Genomic DNA, 20,875 nt, shown 5'->3' with positions numbered 1-20,875 from the left:
GAGGTCAAAAATAGGATGACCTAATGGCCAAAATTGAGAATTGGTTGACCGAAAGGTCGAAATTGTGTGACCCGAAAGTCGAAATTGAGAATTGAGTGACCCGAAGGTCGAAATTGAGAATTGAGTGACCCGAAGGTCGAAATTGAGAATTAAATGACCTGGAGGTCAACATTGAGAATTTGGAATTGAGCATTGAGAATTAGAATTGAAATTGGAAGTTGGGTGACCCAGAGGTCGGAATTGGAGAATTGTATGATCCAAAGATTCAAATTGGAGATTGGTGGGTAAAATATCAAATTTGAGCAATTGACAGACCCTGAGGATCGAAATGACTTGGATCAACACAGGAGAATGATGAGTTCGAGTCAGAGCGTGAATAAAATACAAAGATCACGAGTCGGAACCCGGATCAACAGAAGAAAATGAAGAGCTCGAGTAAATAAAGAGATCTCGAGTCGGAACCCGGATCAACAAAAAAAAAAATAAAATGAAGAGCTCGAGTCAGGGCTCGAGTAAATAAAGAGATCACGAGTCGGAACCCGGATTAACAAAGGAAAATGAAGAGCTCGAATCAGAGCTCGAATAAAGTAGAGAGATCTCGAGTCGGAACCCGGATCAACAAAAGAAAATGAAGAGCTTGAATCAGAGCTCGGATAAAATAAAGAGATCTCGAGTCGGAACCCGGATCAACAAAAGAAAATGAAGAGCTTGAATCAGAGCTCGGATAAGATAGAGAGATTTCGAGTCGGAACTTGGATCAACAATAGAAAATGAAGAGCTCGAGTTAGGGCTCGAGTAAATAAAGAGATCTCGAGTCGGAACCCGGATCAACAAAAGAAAATGAAGAGCTCGAATCAGAGCTCGAATGAATAAAGAGATCTCGAGTCGGAACCCGGATCAACAAATGAGAATGAAGAGCTCGAATAAATAAAGAGATCTCGAGTCGGAACTCGGATCGACAATAGAAAATGAAGAGCTCGAGTCAGGGCTCGAGTAAATAAAGAGATCTCGAGTCGGAACCCGGATCAACAAAAGAAAATGAAGAGCTCGAATCAGAGCTCGAATGAATAAAGAGATCTCGAGTCGGAACCCGGATCAACAAATGAGAATGAAGAGCTCGAATCTGAGCTCGAATAAATAAAGAGATCTCGAGTCGGAACTCGGATCGACAAAAGAGGATAATTTGAATAAAAACCCGAGTCGGAACTCGGTTTTTCAAGACTGACTTAAAAGGTTGGATTTTGAAAATGTACCAGTTTGAACACTGGATTTTGAAATAATACCAGTTCGATCGCTGGGTTTCGGTTCAGTATTGGTGATTGTCTTTCAATTTTGAATCATTAGGAATTGTAATGGGACTGTTTTGTTGAAATCCCAATACTGACCGGATTGTTGTTAATGCAGTTGAAATGCAAATGAATATGAATTGATGCACATGCATGCACAAGTGTGTAAAATGAGGAATTTGTTTATCCTGCCTGCATACAGAACAAAATTTTAAAAATGCCCCAGTATAACTGGGAAAGAAAGTTTGATCATTATTCAAAGAAAATAGGAAGATTACAAAGGAAGAATAGAAGTTTCAAGTATAGAACTTTTTCAAGTGTCGAGCATTAATGGGATCCGGCAATTCTACCCCATCGGCGTTGATGAGCCGATATGAGTTGCGGGGTAATGCTTCTTTGACGACATATGGGCCTTCCCAATTTGGCGACCATTTTCCGCCGGGATGATGCTTGAGATAAGCTGTGGATCGAAGTACTAAATCATTGACTTTGAATCTTCTTTCGATGACAGACTTTGCATACTGCCTGGCTACTCTCTGGCGATAGGATTGAGCATGTTCTGCTGCTTTTAGCCTTCTCTCGTCGAGCAAGTCTAGCTGTATTAGTCGCTGCTGCTGGTATTGATCAAGAGGTAATTGTAGAAGTGAAGCAAATTTCAAGGCGGGCTTCTGAACATGTAGCGGCAATACTATTTTTGTTCCATAGACCAATTCTGATGGAGTAGCATTCGTTGGTGTACGAATGGTGGTCCGATAGGCCCATAGTGCATCGTGGATCTTCTCATGCCAGTCACGGCCTGTTTCCACGGTTCGCTCCAAGATGCGAATTAAAATTTTGTTGGTGGCCTCTGCCTGACCATTCCCTTGAGGATAGTATGGAGCGGAAAAATGATGATAGATCTTGAATTTTGAGCAGAATGTCTTCATCTTTTCATTCTTGAAGTGACTGCCATTATCTAACACGATGTCATGCGGGATGCCGAAACGGCAAAGGATGCTCTTGTGAATGAAAGAGACCACGTGTCGGCCTTCTACTGTGCGAAGAGTGATAGCTTCTACCCATTTGGTGAAATATTCCGTTGCGGCAAGGAAGTATTTGTGGCCGTTTGAAGCAGAGGGAGTGATGGGACCTACGACATCGAAGGCCCACATGGAGAACGGCCATGGAGAGACAACAGACTGTAAATAAGTTGCCGGTGCATGAATAGAAGGTGCGTGTGTCTGGCATTGCACACACTTCTTCACATAATGATAACAGTCTTGCTGCATAGTCTTCCAATAGTAACCTGCTCTGATGATCTGCTTAACAAGGGTTTGGTAGCCGACGTGGCCACCACAAATGCCTTCGTGTGCTTCTCGCACTACTTCTTTGGCTTCGTCTTCGTCTAAGCATCTGGAATACTCTGAACTGAAACCACGACGATAGAGGACATTTGCCAGAATGAAGTATCGAGTAGACATACGCTGGATTGCTCGCTGCTCTTTCTTTGAAAGTTCTGGAGGAAATTCACCAGTTTCTATGAAAATTTTGATGTTGTAATACCAAGGCTTCTTTCTTTGCTCAGCCTGGTTTACCTGTTCCGCTGGAAGGAAAGCAGGTTGGTCAAGTCTGCCAATTTCAAAGGAGCGACAGGATTCTCCATTCTTGAATGCCATAATGGAGCCTAAACTGGCTAGGCTGTCGGCCACTTGATTAAAATCTCTCTTGATATGGAATAGCTGAAATTCTTCAAAATTGTTGACAAGAGCTGAAACGATCTTCTGGTAAGGAAATAGCTTTTGATCTTTGACTTGCCATTCGGCTCGAACTTGATTGACGACGAGTAATGAGTCACCGTAAGCATGCACTCTCTTGACATTGAAGTCTAGTAGAATCTTTAGACCTTGAATCAAGGCTTCATATTCAGCCATATTGTGGGTACATTGAAAATCTAACTTGAGAGAAAATGGAATCATCTCTTTCTCAGGAGTGATTAATAAGATTCCAATGCCTATTCCGGCCATATTCTTGGAACCATCGAAAAATAAATTCCAGATTGGAGATTGCTGGATATTGCAAATTTGCTCATCAGGGAAGTCATCTTCGGCTTTCACCTCTTCTGCCAAAGGAAAATCTGCCAATTGATCTGCAATCGCTTGGCCTTTGATTGATTGCTGCGAGACATATTCTAAGTCATACTGCATCAGTAAGACTTGTCATTTTGCGACTCGTCCGCTGAGGAAAGGTTGCTCCAAGATGTATTTTAGAGGATTGAGTTTGGACAGAATTTTGACTTCTGATGCCAACAGGTAGTGTCTTAGCTTCTGACACATCCACACCAGAGCTAGGCAGGTCTTCTCTATTTGAGAGTATCTCTTTTCATAATCTATGAAAGTCTTACTCACATAATAAATGGCGTGCTCTATCAGGCTGCCTTCTTTGTACTGCGCCAAGAATCCGCCGCATGCGACTTGATTTACTGAGATGTATAACAGAAGAGGTTTTCCTAATTCTGGCGGCTTCAAGATGGGAGGGTTGAGAAGATATTTCTTGATTCGCTCAAACGATTGCTAACACTCCGGTCCCCATTCGAACTTAACTCCTTTTCTGAGCAAGTGATTGAAAGGTTCGCATCTCATTGCCAAGTTGGAAATAAATCGCCGGATTGATTGCATACGCCCTTGAAGGCTACGCAATTCTTTGAGATTTTTTGGGGGTGGCATATCAATGATAGCCTTTGCTTTGGCTGGGTCGACTTCAATTCCCTTTTTACTGACCAGAAAACCCAACAGTTTGCCTGATTCGACTCCAAAGACACACTTTTGAGGGTTAAGTCTTAACTTGTAAAGAATGAGTCGCTTAAAGACTTGATCAAGAGCTTCGAGGTGATCTTCTTCCTCTTTAGATTTCACGAGGATATCATCAACATACGCATCCATGATTTTGTGCATCTGATCGTGAAAGATAACGACCATTGCCCGTTGATATGTTGCTCCAGCATTCTTGAGCCCAAAAGGCATAACCGTGTAGCAGAAAGTGCCCCAAGGCGTAGTGAAGGAAGTTTTCGATTGGTCGCGGGCGGCTAACTTAATCTGATTGTAGCCGGAATATCCATCCATGAAAGAGAACATGGCGTGTCCTGCCGTGCTGTCGACTAGAAGATCGATGCTTGGAAGTGGATAGTCATCCTTCGGAGTTGCCTTATTAAGGTCTCTGAAGTCTATGCAAATTCTTACTTTGCCACTTTTCTTTGGGACAACGACGATATTGGCTAACCAATCTGGGTAGTCAATAGCTCGAATAAATCCTGCTTTGAGCAGATCTTCAAGTCCTTCTTTGACCTGTTGCTCTATCCTAGGATCCATTTTTCTCAGCTTCTGCTTGACTGGCTTAGCATCTGGCTTCAGAACAAGACGGTGCTCGACTAGTTTCGGGTCTAAGCCTGGCATGTCTTCATATGTCCACGCGAACACTTCCTCATGTTGCTTGAGAAAATCTGTAAGCCTTTTCTTTTCTTCCGGACTCAAACTGGTTCCGATCTGGAGAATTTTGGGATCTTCCTCTGAACCGATATTGACATCTTCAGTCGGATCTTGTACTAGAGGAGATGGTTCGTCCTGCTTCTGAACTGCGGCGAACTCCGGTAATTCCTGAAGAGACTGATCATATTCTGCCCAATCATCTGACTGCTTTGCACTCTTACCATCTTCGGTGCTTGCTTTGACTCTGTGAATTGCTGCTGACTTCTGAAAGGCCTTGGGATTGAGAACGAGCTTCTTGATTGTCAGGAGAGTCATTCTGAAATTTTGGATAAGAAATTTGGTTCAGATAAAATTGCCCATCGTAAGACAAGCAATCATTTGAAGAGAACTATGCATAAAATGGCATTAAAATTATAAAATGAAAAGATAGACGGAAAGGAGACAGATGGCATCCGGATAGACAAAGAAACTTGGAATTTTATTGATTTTGAATTGATCAAAGACATTGATAAAATGAGACATTTATTTGGAAAAGAATAGAAAGACAATAACAAATGATCTTCATTGTGCCCCTTTGACAAAAACAGTCTTCTTCGACGAGCTTCCGCCGGAAAACCCTAGTCCTGCTCTGTGGGGACGATGTTTCTGGATCAATGGCTCGATGCGGCCATCTTCATTTTTACCCAGTCCCTTGAAGGGTCGATAACCGTGCTTCAAGAGCAAATCAAATCCCTTTTTTGCCTTCATGAATTGCGGAAACAACGGGTGATCCTTAATAGCGCTGTAGTTGATTCGGCCTCCAACCTTGAAGAATTGAGGACCTTTCCATCGGGTCATGGCTACAGTATGCAGAGATAGTTCTGAGGATGCCTGGAGTATTTCCCGATTTTCTCCGAGATTAATCTCTTCACTTTCCCTGATGCTGGGAATATCCGCAGTGAATGATGGTCGAGGAATCATGGGCTGCGGGAGCCTTTCTTCTGGGTCTTCTCCCAGCACTGTGGTTTTCATTCCACCTTTTGACCATTTCACGCATTGATGGAGGGTGGAAGGCACTGCATTTGCATTATGAATCCATGTCCTTCCGAGCAGCAGATTGTAGGTTGGTGGCACATTAACCACGTGAAAGAGGACGGAGTGCACCGAGTAGTTGATGAACACCTCCAGAAATATCTTGCCCTTGGCCGTTTGACCATGGTTGTCAAACCCATAGATAGTGATGGGATCTGGAATGTATTCTTCGTCCTTGATCCCTAATGCCTTTGCTGTCATCTTGGGACAAATATTGAGGCTGCTGCCTCCATCGACCAACACATGTGGTACTGTCATTCCTCTAACTCGAACGACAATGTACAAGGCATTATTATGAAATGAATGAGGCTTTGGAAGGTCCTCATCCGAGAAGGTGATTGGTGCATTGGTCATGGCGGAGTTCACAATCTGTGCCATGTCTTCAGGAGTGGTACTGGGCTTAACTTTGATCTTTCTGAGCAAGTCATCCAGTACTCGTTGGTGCTTGCGGGAATTCTTAGCCAAGTCAAAGATGGAAACATTAGATAGAGCGGTCAGAGGCTTCTGAGTCGAAGTTTCTCCCCTTTTTGGGCGGGATTTGAGAAAATGCTCTGGGAGCCTCGGAATTTTACTGGCTGCTGCAGGAAATACTTCGGCTGGCTCTGCTGCAACTTTTAGTTTGCCAAAAGCTGCAATTAGATCCACCTTCTTGGTGGCTGGTGCTGCTTGCCGTAGCACCGAAACCTGGTGCTGAACTTGGAGATCTTGTGCAGAACACGGCTTGATGTGTTCGTGCGGTAGAAATGGCTGTGCAGACGCTACTGCTGTGGTGTGTGGAGGAAAGGGTTGCTTGAGAATATCCATTTTCTCTTCTTCTTCTCCTTCCACTAAGAGATTTTTCTCAATGAGATCTTGCACGATGTTTTTGAGAACAAAGCAGTTCTCAGTGTTGTGTCCCACTGTCCTGTGGAACTTACAGAACTGATCTTTCCATTTCCCCATGGGCACAGGGGGATCGGCCAATCTGGGCAACTTAACCATCTCTTTTGACAGCATATACTCGAGCACATCCTCGAGTGTTTGGTCGAGAGGAGTAAACTTTCTGTCGTAACTCCTTCCTTCATGCTTAGCTTTCTCGCGCAGTTTTGGCCCTTGATCCTGCTGAGGAGGCTTGCTGTATTGGGGAGCAGGCTTCCTTTCTGGTCTTTGTTGCTTGAACTGCCTGCGCCGTAGCAGTAGTCTTTCTTCTGCCCCTTGTGGTGATTCTGACTGTTGTTGTTGTTGTTGTTGTTGTTGTTGGCAGAATAGGTGAAGTGAGCTTTCTTCTTCTGCTCACCTTGGGAGTTGTTCTTGGAAAAAGTGAAGCCTTCGTAGACTCCATTGTCCACACTTAGTTCGAGCCATTCGGCTCGTTCAGTCAACTCAATGAAGGTCCTGGATGGTGCCGTGGAGATCAATCCTCTTAACGGCTGCGAAAAGTTGTTGAGGATTAAGGACAGGGCGTGCCTTTCCGAGATAGGATCTCTCATTTTATTGCAGGCTGACCTCCATCTGTGAATAAAGTCCCGCGCCTTTTCATTCTCATTCTGCCTCAAATTGCAGAGATGGCTCAATGTAGGAAGTGCCTCTGTGTTGAACAAGAAGCGTTCAATAAACAGATTTACAACTTTATCGAACTCCTTGAGCTCGATGGGGTTGATATGCTCAGCATACCACTTAGCTGCAACTCCTTCCAAGCTGCGGGGGAAGCATAAGAACAGTGCTCTGTTGTCCCTTTTGAACCTAGAGCATTCTGCAAAGAATGTGGCGAGATGAGCTTTTGGGTCGCCAGAACCGTCGAACTTGATGAATTTACGGGGAAGATTCTCCAGATCATCATCCCCTTCTAGGCCGTCATAGAAGTCCTTACTGGTGAAGACTTTCTTGCCCTTGTCGCGGGCTTGCAGATCCTTGACAACTCGGGCCATTTCTTTGAATTGTGCTTGTAGGGATTTTTCTGCGTCCTGACTTTTTGGTTTGCGGCCTTTTCTTTGTTCTTGGCCCCGCTTCTGAAATACCGGAGGCACTTCATATTCTTCATCTGTGTTTTCAGTTGAGTTTGTTCTGTCTGAGATTTCTTCCAGCTGAACTTGCTTTTTGGAAGCTTTTCTATTCCTGTGACCATGGAACTTTTCTCTGAGCTGGTCCCGGGCTGCTCATTCATCATTTTGTTCATCATCTTTTGGAACATGGCATACATTTGAGGGTCTATGCCATCATCTTCTTGTTGCTGCTCTTGACTCCTCTCGGACCGGGGGGAGCCCATCTCTTCTTCTGAGGCCGACGAGTACTGAGATGCCGTGGTTCTTCTGAGGGAAGATTTTGAGAGTTTGAGTGTGACACCACCTCGAGGCGGGTTCCACGTCTTTTATTTGAAATAAGAGCCAAATGAGATATTTTGGAATTTTCACAATAATAGGCTAGTTTAGAAAGCACGAAGTGGATTGTGGTTTGATTTCAAAACTTGGAAAATTGGTTTCTCAGGGCAAGATTTTGAAAGAGGTAGGGAAATTCGGAGCCTTTTTGTAAAAGTTTGAAATAAAGTCTTATGAATTTGAAATTGTGTCCCCCTCTTTTCAACTGGCGAAATTTTGAAATATCGAAACCATCCAGATTGTTTTCTTGAGAAAACTTTTGTAATTCCAAGTCCTGGGGGTAAAATGGGAAAGATTGGCAAATTTTAAAACCCAGGGTTTTGAAATCAATTTTGAAAAGTTTAAAAATCAAATCTGGATTGACAATTTTGAAAATCAGGAGTTCTGGATCTCAAAATGACATGATGTGCCGTGAAATGATATGAAATGCTCATGCAATGCTATGCAAAGACATGTTTTACAAAATTGTCACTCTGAATTTGAATTTGAAAATTCTGACTTCTGGTTAAGCATGAGATTTTGAAAACTTGTAGTTTGAAGATGTCTCTGAGTTTAAATAAAGAAGTTTTGAGACTCGAGAATGGAATTTAGGGCTTTTCTGCAAGATTTAATCTTGGAAAATGACCATTTTGCCCTTCATTAGTTCCGAGGAACCGAAATGTGATGATCGATGGTTTGTATCTATCCTTCAAGAGTTTACAACGATACAAGGCACGCCTTGTTGCCAAAGGTTTCACTCAAGAATATGGCCAGGATTATGATGAGACATTCAGCCCAGTGGTGAAAATGGGAACTATTCGTATTGTTCTTGGTCTCGCAATTGAACATGGATGGACCCTTAGTAAGCTCGATGTTAAAAATGCATTCCTTCATGGGGATTTAAAGGAAGAGGTCTACATGGAGCAACCTCAAGGTTATGCAGAAGGGAACCCAAAAGAATATGTATGCAAATTAACTAGAGCACTGTATGGTTTGTGTTGAGAATAGGTGGTTTTTAGGTTAAGTTGTTCTTTATTAGAGGTTTTCTGAAATATTATTTTCATAAGGACTTAGATGTAATTTTTCTGTTTTGCCTCTCTCTATTTAATATAGAGAGAAGCCCTAATGATGTAATCGAGTTTTCTGTTTCATGTTCAGTCGTCTCTCTCTCTCTCTCTCTCTCTCTCTCTCTCTCTCTCTCTCTCTCTCTCTCTCTCTCTCTCTCTCTCTCTCTAGGGTTCGGTTCATCTTCTACATGGTATCAGAGCTGAGCCGATCGTGGGAACGTGATCAACTGTGACGTGGGAGCGTGATCGAGATATCGACCGTGACGTGGGAGCCTGATCGAGTTTTTCCAGAACACAGTCGATCATGGAGGCTTTCATGATCGTGATCAAACTTCGATCACGCTGAGTAATGTTTCTAATCAGGTCAGCGATTTAAAATTTTTTTTCTGGGCATGCTGCTGGTCGTGGATGCCTGCTGTGGGTGTCGTAGCTCCTCGTCCTTTTTTTTTTCTCTCGTGACTACCTACGTGGTTGGGAGTTTGATTGCGGTTCAAATCTTAGGAGAAAATCTAAATCGGTTCTCCTCATCTGGATTTCCTGCTGCAACCTGGTGGTGCCGAGTCTTGTTGCTGCTATGACGTGTTTTGTTTTTGGTTCGTGAGTTGTCGAAGGGTATTCCTGATGGTTGGAAGTAACAGAAATTTTTTTGTGTTGTCGTGAGTGCTGAGTTCTTGTCGAGGTGTGTTCCTGCTGTTTGGGAGCAGCAAAAAATTTTTTTTTGTGTGTGGTCGTGATTGTTGAGTTCTTGCAAGTGCTGATTGCGTGTGATCAGAAGCTAATTGCGTGTGATACTTACTGGATGTCATGCCTTATATGTTGGAGAACAGCAGGTTTAGTGAATATTTTGTTTTGCGACTGCATTCTATCATTTGTCGTGATGTGTTTGGGTGCAGCAATGTTCGGGATTTCTGTGGTATCGACAGCAACTGAACTTTAGTTGTTTTTTTTATGGGTTGGTTTATTTCAGAATGTGGTTTTCAGTGACTCCCTGTTGTGTCGAGTTTTTTTAAGGAAGCACGGTAGCTTAAGTTACTCTTCTGTCATGGAAAATAGCAGGTGTGATTTCCTGCTGGATTGAATTTTATTTTGTGGAACAGCAGGTGTGGTTTCCTGCTGAGTTGAAAATTCTTCTTGAACACTTGCTGTTCAAGTGAGTTTTTTTTAGTATGGTTGAAACGTCGAAAGGTGATTCCAAAATGGAACATATTGGGGAGTATAAGGCTTTTGCCAACCCCTTCTCGTATGGCTCTTCTGTTAGGTTGAATGAAACCAACTATGCCAGGTGGTCCAGAACTTTTATGATGTCGGTATCTGGACATCGTCGAAAACATATTTTGTTGGAAGGCGAACCCATTGAGAAATTGGGAAAATATGTTACTTGGGATGAAGATAATGACATAGTTATGTCATGGATCATGAATAGTGTCGAACCCCATATTGCAGATGGATTGATCTACTATAATACAGCCAAACTAATGTGGGACAATCTTCGTGATACATACTCACAAGAAACGAATGTGAGTCGTATCCTACAAGTCGAACAGGAAATATATAACTTGCAACAGGGAGATTAGACCTTGGCCCAGTACTATGCCTCTGTCAAAGCTGCGTTTGAAAGACTTAATGCTCACAGGCCTCTTTGTTGCTCGAAGCAAAAGGATCATCAAGAACAAACCATGGTTGCTCGTTTTCTTACAGGTCTTTCTTCAGATTTTTCTGTTGCAAAAGTTCAAATGTTGACTGGCTCAGATGTTCCCACTCTTGCTGACGCTTACAATCGTCTGAGTAGACTTGCGATCTCTCTGCCACAATCTCAACCTGTGACTCAGACATCTGCTCTTGTTGCCCCATCTAGTTATGGCCGTGGAAATATTCAGAATATCAGAGGACGAGGACGTGGTATGGGAGGCAGAGGAAAGCTTCAATGTACATTCTGTGGAAAATCTGGACATTTAGAAGATCGTTGCTGGGATAAGCATGGTCGGCCAATCTCGTCTGCATCAAAGTCATATAACCCTAAAGCACATGTTACTACTATTGAGGCAACAAATGCACAACAGAATATCACTGCAAATGAAAGTAGTATCACCCTTAGTCGTGCGGAATATGATGAGTTGATTGCTCTTCGACCTTTGAGTTCCACCACTCCTGTAGCTGGTATTGCCTATTCAACCAGCAATCATCTCCATCCGAATGATAGTAAGTGGGTTATTGACTCTGGTGCATCCAGACATTTGTGTGGAAATTCACGTGTTTTTTCGGATCTAAAGGTCATTAAGGCTCAACTTGGAGTCTCGTTAGCCGATGGGAGCTCCTCCCCAGTTGTTGGTCAGGGAAATATTTCTATATCCTCCTTATTACAGTTGAAAAATGCTCTTCATGCTCCAAACTTTCCTCAAAGTTTACTTTCTGTTAGTTGCCTTATAAAAGAACAAAATTGTAGAGTAATATTTGATCCAATGGGTTGTCATTTTCAGGATTTGCTGACGGGGAAGAAGATTGGTGGAGGCTATGAAGAAAATGGAATTTACTACCTACATCGTCCAATGGGTTCTGTTCATGCTGCAGTGGAACATTCATTCAGTCCTGTTCAGTGGCATCGTCGTCTTGGTCATCCTTCATTGTCAAAGCTTTGGTCGGTCTTTCCTCAGATTCCTTCCACCACATCATTTCAGTGTGAAGCATGTCAGTTGGGCAAGCATCATCGAAGTTCGTTCCCTTCGAGTCAGAGTCAGTCTAGTAATAAAGTTTTTGAACTTCATGCAGATGTATGGGGTCCTAGTAAGATTCCTACTAGGACTCAGTGTCGGTATTATCTTGTTATTGTTGATGATTTCTCTAAGTTATCATGGGTATTTTTAATAAAAGAACGATCTGAAGTTCCAAGTCTTATCAAATCCCTAATTCTTGAAATAAAAACTCAGTTTGAATCTATTGTCAAGATTGTTCGCACTGATAATGCTCTCGAGTTTAAATCAAAAGGTCTGTTACAATTTTACCAAGATCATGGCATCCAACCCCAAACTTCCTGTGCCTATTCATCTCAACAAAATGGGGTGGCTGAGCGAAAACATCGGCACCTCCTTGATGTTGCCAGGACCATTATGATTCAATCCAATGTTCCTGCGTTATACTGGGGTGATGCGATTACCACTGCTTGCTATCTGATCAACCGCATGCCTTCGTCTTCTGTGGGTGATCAAATTCCGTTACATATCCTAAAACCTAATGCTCCACTTTTTTCTTTCTCACCAAAAATATTTGGATGTGTTTGTTTTGTCCACAAACTTGGCTCTGACCGTGATAAATTAGCCGCTCAAGCTACAAAATGCATATTTATCGGTTATCCAAAAAAATCAAAAGGGCTATCGATGTTATGATCCTATTTCTCGCCGAGAGTATGTCAGTGCGGATGTATCTTTCCTGGAATCCTCTCCATATTACTCTAGTTCCGGTTCTCCGCTGCAGGTTGATCCAGCTGAGTCTTTTCCATTACCTATACCTCCTTTTCCTTTGGAATTTGTGCCCTCCTTACCGAACCAAACTTCATCCTCTTCCAGATTTAATAATCCTCCATTGGTATATGTGCGTAGAGCTCCACTTCCGCAAGAGCCTTCATCTTCTTCTTCTCCTGAGGTAAGTTCTACTGACAATAGTGATCTTCAGGATGATGATAGCAGGCCTATTGCTCTACGAAAAGGGACAAGACAATGCACCTTATATCCCATATCTCATTTTGTCTCCCATGCCAGAATTGGACATCAGATGAAGTCTTTTATTTCAGCCTTGTCTGCTGAAACCATTCCTCTGAACTATCAGCAGGCAGCACTTGATAATCGCTGGAAGATGGCTATGCAAGAAGAACTGACAGCTTTGGTATCTCAGCATACCTGGGATCTAGTTGATTCCCCAGCAGATGCTGACATTGTTGGCTGTAAATGGGTATATACAATAAAGTACAAATCTGATGGTTCTATTGAAAGGTACAAGGTCAGATTAGTCGCGAAAGGGTATACCCAGACATATGGAATTGACTTCTTTGAAACTTTTTCTCCTGTTGCACGGATGGGTACCATCCGTCTTGTTCTCTCAGTAGTTGTTCAGCATGGCTGGAGCTTGTGTCAATTAGATGTGAAAAATGCATTTCTTTATGGGGATCTCTCTGAGACCGTTTACATGCAACAACCTCCAGGTTTTGAGGTTGAGGGGGAGTGTCATAAGGTGTGCAAATTGAGAAAGGCAATTTATGGCTTGAAACAAAGTCCTCGTGCATGGTTTCAAAAGTTGTTTGAAGTGATGTCAAGCTTTGGCTTTAATAGATCAGCAGCAGATCATACACTTTTTATAAAGAAAACTAGCTCTGGCATAGTTGTTATGGTAGTATATGTGGATGACATCATTCTTACAGGAGATGATGTGAAAGCTATTGAAGCCACAAAGGCTCATCTTCACAAACACTTTGTTACAAAAGACCTTGGTTCACTCAGGTATTTTCTGGGTATAGAAGTTGCTAGAAGCCGTGAAGGGATGGTTTTGTCTCAACGGAAGTATGTTCTTGACTTATTAAAGGAAACAGGCATGTTGGAAGCTAAACCAGCAAATATTCCCATGGACCATAAAGTTCAGTTGTTTGAAGAAGGGTCAAAACCTGTTGATAGCAAACGCTATCGCTCCCTAGTAGGGAAGTTATTATATGTAACTGTGACCAGACCAGATATTGCTTTAGCAGTAAGCAAAGTTAGCCAGTTCATGGACAAACCAACCGAGGTACACTGGAATGCAGACATAATGATTCTCAGATATCTAAAATCCTCTCCTGGAAAGGGGTTACTGTTCAAGAAAGGTGGAACTCTGGAGATAGTAGCCTATTCTGATGCTGACTATGCTGGATCTGTAGTAGATAGAAAGTCTACCACGGGATTCTGTGTGTTTTTGGGAGACAACTTGATTTCATGGAGAAGTAAGAAACAAAATGTGGTTTCCAGGTCGAGTGCAGAATCAGAATATCGGGCTATGGCCCAAACAGCTGCTGAATTGATATGGGTTCGCACTGTTCTTAATGATCTCCAGGTGAAGGTTGCCTCTCCAATGACCATGATGTGTGATAACAAAGCGGCAACATATATAGCAAACAATCCTGTCTTTCATGAGAGAACAAAGCACATTGAGGTTGATTGCCACTATGTAAGAGATATGATTCAAGCTGGTCATATCACTACAAAATACCTAAAGTCTGAAGACCAAGTTGCAGATATGTTTACAAAGCCTCTTGCTAGGCCAAATTTCTCCAGATGCTGTGACAAGCTGAGCATGATAGATATCTATGCTCCAGCTTGAGGGGGAGTGTTGAGAATAGGTGGTTTTTATGTTAAGTTGTTCTTTATTAGAGGTTTTCTGAAATATTATTTTCATAAGGACTTAGATGTAATTTTTCTGTTTTGCCTCTCTCTATTTAATATAGAGAGAAGCCCTAATGATGTAATCGAGTTTTCTGTTTCATGTTCAGTCGTCTCTCTCTCTCTCTCTCTCTCTAGGGTTCGGTTCATCTTCTACAGTTTGAAGCAAGCCTTCAGGTCATGGTTTGAAAGCTTCTCTTTAGAAATTCAGAACCACGGTTTCTTTCGTTCCCAACTAGATCATTCTCTATTCATATACAAGGACGGAACCACTATGGTTTTCTTACTTATATATGTTGATGATATCGTGATCACGGGTAATGCTCTAGATCATATTCAATGAATCAAAATTTTACTAAGTATGCGATTTAAAATGAAAGATCTTGGGGAATTGAGATATTTTCTTAGTGTAGAGGTGGACAGACAGGATGAAAAAATGCTATTAACTCAACACAAATACACTCTTGACCTTCTGGCCAAAGCAGGAATGACAGATTGCAAACCTCTTCCCACACCTAGTGTTGTCAATCAAAAACTCAGTCTTTGTGATGGTGAGTTATATCCTGATGCAGGCAAGTATCGCAGTTTAGTGGGCATGCTACAATACCTCACTTTTACTAGACCAGACATTGTCTATTCTGTAAATCAAGTATCTCAGTTCATGCATGAACCGAAAACTGGTCATATGGATGCCGTCAAACGCATTCTTCGTTACTTAAAAGGCATGGTCGGTGATGGACTCACGTATATACACTCTTCATGGGGAATAACAAAACATGACATATTGGCCTATACAGATGTAGACTGGGCGGGGGATCCAGATGAGAGGAGGTCTGTTTCAGGATACTGTGTTTTTATTGGCGAAAATCTTGTTTCATGGAGTAGCAGAAAACAGAAGGCAGTGGCGAGATCCATCACAGAGGCAGAGTATAGATCCATGGCAGCCACCACAGCAGAAGTGACCTGGATTAGGCATTTACTTACAGAGATGGGAGAGAATATCTCAAGTTCAACTCTTATGTGTGACAACAAAAGTGCTATACAAATTGCGTTCAATCTTGTTCATCACAGTCGGACTAAGCATATTGAGATTGATCAACATTTCATCAGACAAAAGATAGCAGACAGAGAAATTGAACTGATCTATGTGTCTTCAGAAGATCAAGTCGCTGATATGTTTACAAAGGGCCTCACAAGTAATCGTTTCTGGTATCTGAAGAACAAGTTACACATGGTTCACTTCCATGCGCAACTTGAGGGAGGGTATTAGAACATGAAACAGATATGGGGATATGGATCCAGTAAAGGATCCATATCCGATACAGCACATACATGTTTTGTAGTTTAATGTAATATGAATTACTAATACAGGGCAGTTTTGTCCTTGTAAAATATTGTAACCCTATTAAGTTAATGATGTATTAGTGCTGCAGCAACTAAGAAAGTTTTGGGGCTGCCGATTTCTCAAGAAGCGCTCTCTCTCTCTCTCACTCTCTCTCTCTCCCTCATCGTTTCCTTCACCAAACACACTGCTCAAGGCAGTTTTCACAATAACAAGCCAAAACCCCCAAATCGTAGATTTGGGGTTTTCGGTTTAGGGTTGATAGAAACCCTTAATTTGGGGATTTTCCTTTTGACTGCCCACGCACACACCCGAGCACATTCAATAACCCACCAGAAAAACACAGCATCATACATCACTCGGGTTTTTGCAGAAGCCGAAACCCCCCCAAGTCAATTGATTTGGGGTTTCTGGATGACCCACACGGCATGCGAGACCCATGACCTTCCCAACAAGAAAATGCACAGTAACCCTACCTCTTTTCCGGCGGAAGGAAACACACGAGGTGGCCGGCGATCGAAGACGGCCGGTGATAGGGCTGCAGGTGGTCGGAATCCCTCCGACGATGGTGCTCCCGCTGGTGTGCGCAAGAATGTCAGAGAGAGAGAAGAGAGATGGGATACAGAGAGAGAGAGAGAGAGACGTAGTGGGAGGAAGAGGGGTGAGACCCTCTCCCCCTTTTAACGAGAGGCGACCCCCGGCGGTTACGCTCCCATCTGCAAAAAAAATCGATTTGCAAGAATCATGCCCTGTGCACGATTCTTGAATTCTGTTTAATATAACGCAGCCGGGTCCGGGTCCAAACCCCGCGACCCGCGACACTGGACCCGCTGTTAGCGTGGATCCGAGTTGGCTCTTTAGTGCTGGATCCATAATGAGCGTGGATCCGGGTTAGAAGGGGATGGTGGATCCAAAATGTTGGATTTGTTTGGGTCCAACCGCGGATCCAACCCCACATAATCCATTTTTATACTTATTATTCTCTAAAATAATTTAAGTTATTTATCTATTAAATATTGCGATTTTTAATACCCATACCTATATTTCTTTTGGATCTAGGTAACGGATCCTGGGCCCAATATGTATAAAACCACTTGAATTTTACGGGTATTACATGTGGAGACTGAGGGTGCAGTCAAAACAACCTCATTTAAGCCAAAAAAGCCAATAAAAACTGATGGGAAAAAAATCTCAAGGAACATGCTGTTCATGATGAGTTGTTGTCATGTACGATATTCTGTTTTATCATATGGTATGGTACGATAATCTATAATATGGTAATTTGGCTGCATATGATTTTTATAACAAATGCTTTAATGTATGACAACATTGGTAACCAAAGCAATAATTAGAAGGCTAATATTCTAACCTCTGTTCATGTAATTTGGCTTTTCTCTTTTCGTATTTGATTCTTTGATTGAATCAGTGCGTCAGTTTTTCAGTTTTGATTTTATCACTCTGATGCTTCTTATTGCGCTATACTTTTGTTAGCGATGTTTATTGATTCAAATAGGTCCTTGTTGGGTTTATTTTTTTGGGAAAGAAAAATTAGGAATGCTTAATACTTAGAACATAAGGTTTTTGTTTTTAGTCCTTTTCTATTCTGTGGGCTTGAGTTTTGATAGAATCATAGTAATTGATGAAAAGGTAGGGCACGCAGAAGTCAGCTACCATATCAAGTCATGTACACCTGTACAAATTAATGACTTCCAACATTGAGCTCTTTTAAGTTGTCTTCTATTTGTATTTGTGTGAACTTGATTTGTTCTACTTCTTAAAGATTAGGATCAGTGTGATATTGGTTTTTATCTCAATATCTGAAATTTTGAAATTCAAATTTTGTTGGCTTTGATTTCCTGACAACAGCCTGAATCTTCTAATCTTATTTGATGTATTCTTGCAGATTAAGGGATATACTAGTACTGACAATGAGAGACTTCCAGAATCAGGTATTTATGTCATCATTTGTTGATGAAAATAATAAAAGATCGTTTAATATCCTTTGAAGACAAACTATCTACTGCATTCTTAAGCTATAATGGATATTTTTGGGTTTTTTAACAGTGAGATATATGAATGAATTATAATGGTCATATCTAGTGGTCCTTAACTGACTTTGGTAGTTGAGTGAACTCAAATCAACATCATGAAAAATTACTTTAAAGCATTCGTGATAAGGTTAGGTTTATCCTTGTAAGGCTTGGTTCTCACCTCATAGATAAAGATTAGCATGATGACTGCCTTGTGAATTTCCCACTGCATTCTTGATAGTGATAGTAGTAGCAGTGTTAATATTCAAGATTATAGATACAGTAAATGTAAAAAATTCTCTTTTGTAATAAAATGATTAGAATATCTTTAAATTGGTGGAACAAATGGGAATCAGAATCACAATTCTTCATATTTTTTGCAACTTTTGGGAAATGTACAATGTCTTCTTTCAAAAAAAAAAGTTCGAGGGAGAACATTGATGCTTAAAAGTTTTATTGTCATAGAAAACACCAAACATGTAATTGCAACCTATATGGCAATATAGCTTGACGCTATCCTTTTAAGTACTCACCTTTAGTAAGAATATATTTCATTCTTAGGTTGTCTATTAGGATTTATGTACAGAAAATGACCATACTGCCCCTGAGAATAACGCTATTTTACAACATAGCCGCAAGATATTGCAATATTCTCCAAATACCCACCTGCTCGTTTTTTGATGAATATGGGGATGGGGTTATGTCTGACGATTTTACCCTTCCACTGGAACATAAAAAAACAGCTTTCGCCCTCACCACACTTTCGTGAAACTTCTTTCTTGTGAAAGTCCAAATAAGAGCGTAATTGAGATTCGTCTAGGGATCTAAACAATGAAAGTCAAGATTCAGAGTCATGATGACGATAACACCCTTTTGGCGGTGAAATGTGACATTGTTTTTTGCTATCACAAAACAACATAACTCTACTTTTAGGCAATACGAGTTTCGCCTAAAAGTAGAAAAAGCAAAACTTTGTTTTTAGATAGAACAGTCGGTGAACAGTGAAAGTCGCATAAAATTTATATGTGAACATTGTGTTAATCTTGAACTTCAGAACATCACACATATGTCATGAAGTTCGTGCATAATTTTATGTGAACCTTGTTAATCTTCCGGCGACTGCTCGAAGCTTCTTATGTGAGGCACTGAGATTGGATAGGTCAAACCATTTGGCATGGTTCAATCTGGGACTGCTTCAAAAATGCGAGGGGGGATCAGGGTCAGAAGCTTCTGATTGCTTTCAAGCTGCAATTCTTCTCAAGGAAACCGCTCCATAAACAAAATCATGCCGCAAAGATCCTTTAGACCTTTATGTACTGCAGCAAGTGATGCATAGACGTGTGCAAGGGCAGCGACGCCCCATGCACACTCAAGTTAATAAGGAATTGTAAATATGGTGCAATGATGTGACCATCAGTCGCATCTCCAAATAATCAAAACCCAAAGAAATACATGAGGGATGCTCGAAGCTCCTTGTCTCCATCTGATCGTAGAGCTTGAATTGGTTTTTTCTTTTTCTCATGGTGTGTACGTCGCAACCATCTCAGCAAGATTATCTTTCCTTTAAATGTCATCTTTGGTGCTCCTGGATACTGCTTCATTAACTTTTTTCACATCCACCAGCCTGTTAAATTATATTACCGAAATCTTGTAATCTTATATATTTTATATATATAAAGGATGATACATATACATATATGATATATATGTATATGTATCTATCCACTTATATATATAAAATATATATTTTTTCTTATTTTAGTCATAGGGGTAGATTAGTCATTTTCTCTATTTTTACGCATATTTATTTTCGTGAATGTGATTGCAATTTTCTTTTTGTTTTTACTTTTTTGTTTTTTATTTTTTACCAAAAGATACCTTGGGGGGCCCACTTAAATAGACGTTGGGCCCCTCCAACGGTCACATTTGTGACTGTTGGAGGGGCTCCAACGTCTATGAGTGGAGCCTCTCCAAGGCTCCTTTTTGGTGGATTATAAATAGGGGTTCTCCCCTTGTAATTCTTAAGGCTTTGCGTCAAAGCCTATGTGTGATCTAATAAAGCTTTCCATTCTTTTTATGCATTAGTGCATTTGTGAGATATTGTGGGTTGCGCCTTTGTGCACAAGTGTTCTAAGTGTTCTTATTGTGCATTTGTGCACTTGTTTTCCATCAAGAACATCGTGTCTTGATCATAGTATCTTTTTTAAGATACTTTCACATGATATCAGAGCAAGGTTGAAGGAAGAAGATCGTGTGGTTTCTCACCTTTTTCGAGTGCCTTGAAAAATGTGCCCTCAAAATTTTGATGATTGGCGGGGACTCTTCTCTTCATCCAATATTTTAGAAGTCTCTTTTACCAAGAAAGATCATAAATTCTTTTGTGGTATGTATCTCTTCCTCTCTTTTCTCCTCTCTAATGGGTGAAAAAGATTTTCATTTCTCTTTTGGTTTTAAACTCAATGGGTCCAATTATCACGTATGGGCCGAAAACATGGAGGCCCATATTAAAGGAAAAGGGCTTTGGGGCTATGTCCAAACCTCGATTTCGGAACCGGGGCTCAAAATCACTTTGATGGAACATGGAGAAATAAAGATCCTTGAAGGAGAAGAAAGAGCCAAGGCTCTTGAAGACTATAGTAAGAAACATGAAGAATGGGAGATGAGAAATTTCAAAATCCTATCATGGATTTTCTCTTCCGTTGAAACAAGAATTAATGCCAACATCATCAAGTTCAAGAAAGCCTCTCAAGTGTGAGAATACCTTGAAAAGATGTACACTTCAAGGGAGTTGTCCCACAAGTATTATCTTTAAAAAATGGCCTTGACCCTTCAACAAAACGAAATGACTATTAGAGAGTATTTCGCGAAATTATCGTCTATTTGGGATGA

At 41.3% G+C, this 20,875-nt stretch overlaps 1 protein-coding gene across 1 annotated transcript in view; it reads left to right on the top strand.

Annotated features, from left to right (window-relative positions):
• LOC149819136 (uncharacterized) overlaps positions 1–20,875 on the top strand; it is a 252,948-nt gene that overhangs the window by 223,483 nt on the left and 8,590 nt on the right. The window contains exon 18 of the mRNA XM_089984131.1: positions 17,860–17,905. Within this exon, the coding sequence (XP_089840257.1) occupies positions 17,860–17,905 (46 nt within the window). The remainder of the gene's footprint in view (positions 1–17,859; positions 17,906–20,875) is intronic.

Source organism: Nuphar pumila, chromosome 13 (genome assembly GCF_984573655.1).
Source record: "Nuphar pumila chromosome 13, dmNupPumi1.hap1.1, whole genome shotgun sequence".
NCBI lineage: Eukaryota > Viridiplantae > Streptophyta > Magnoliopsida > Nymphaeales > Nymphaeaceae > Nuphar > Nuphar pumila.
Note: the sequence above shows the minus strand (reverse complement) of the source record. Positions and strands in the feature narration are given on the sequence as shown.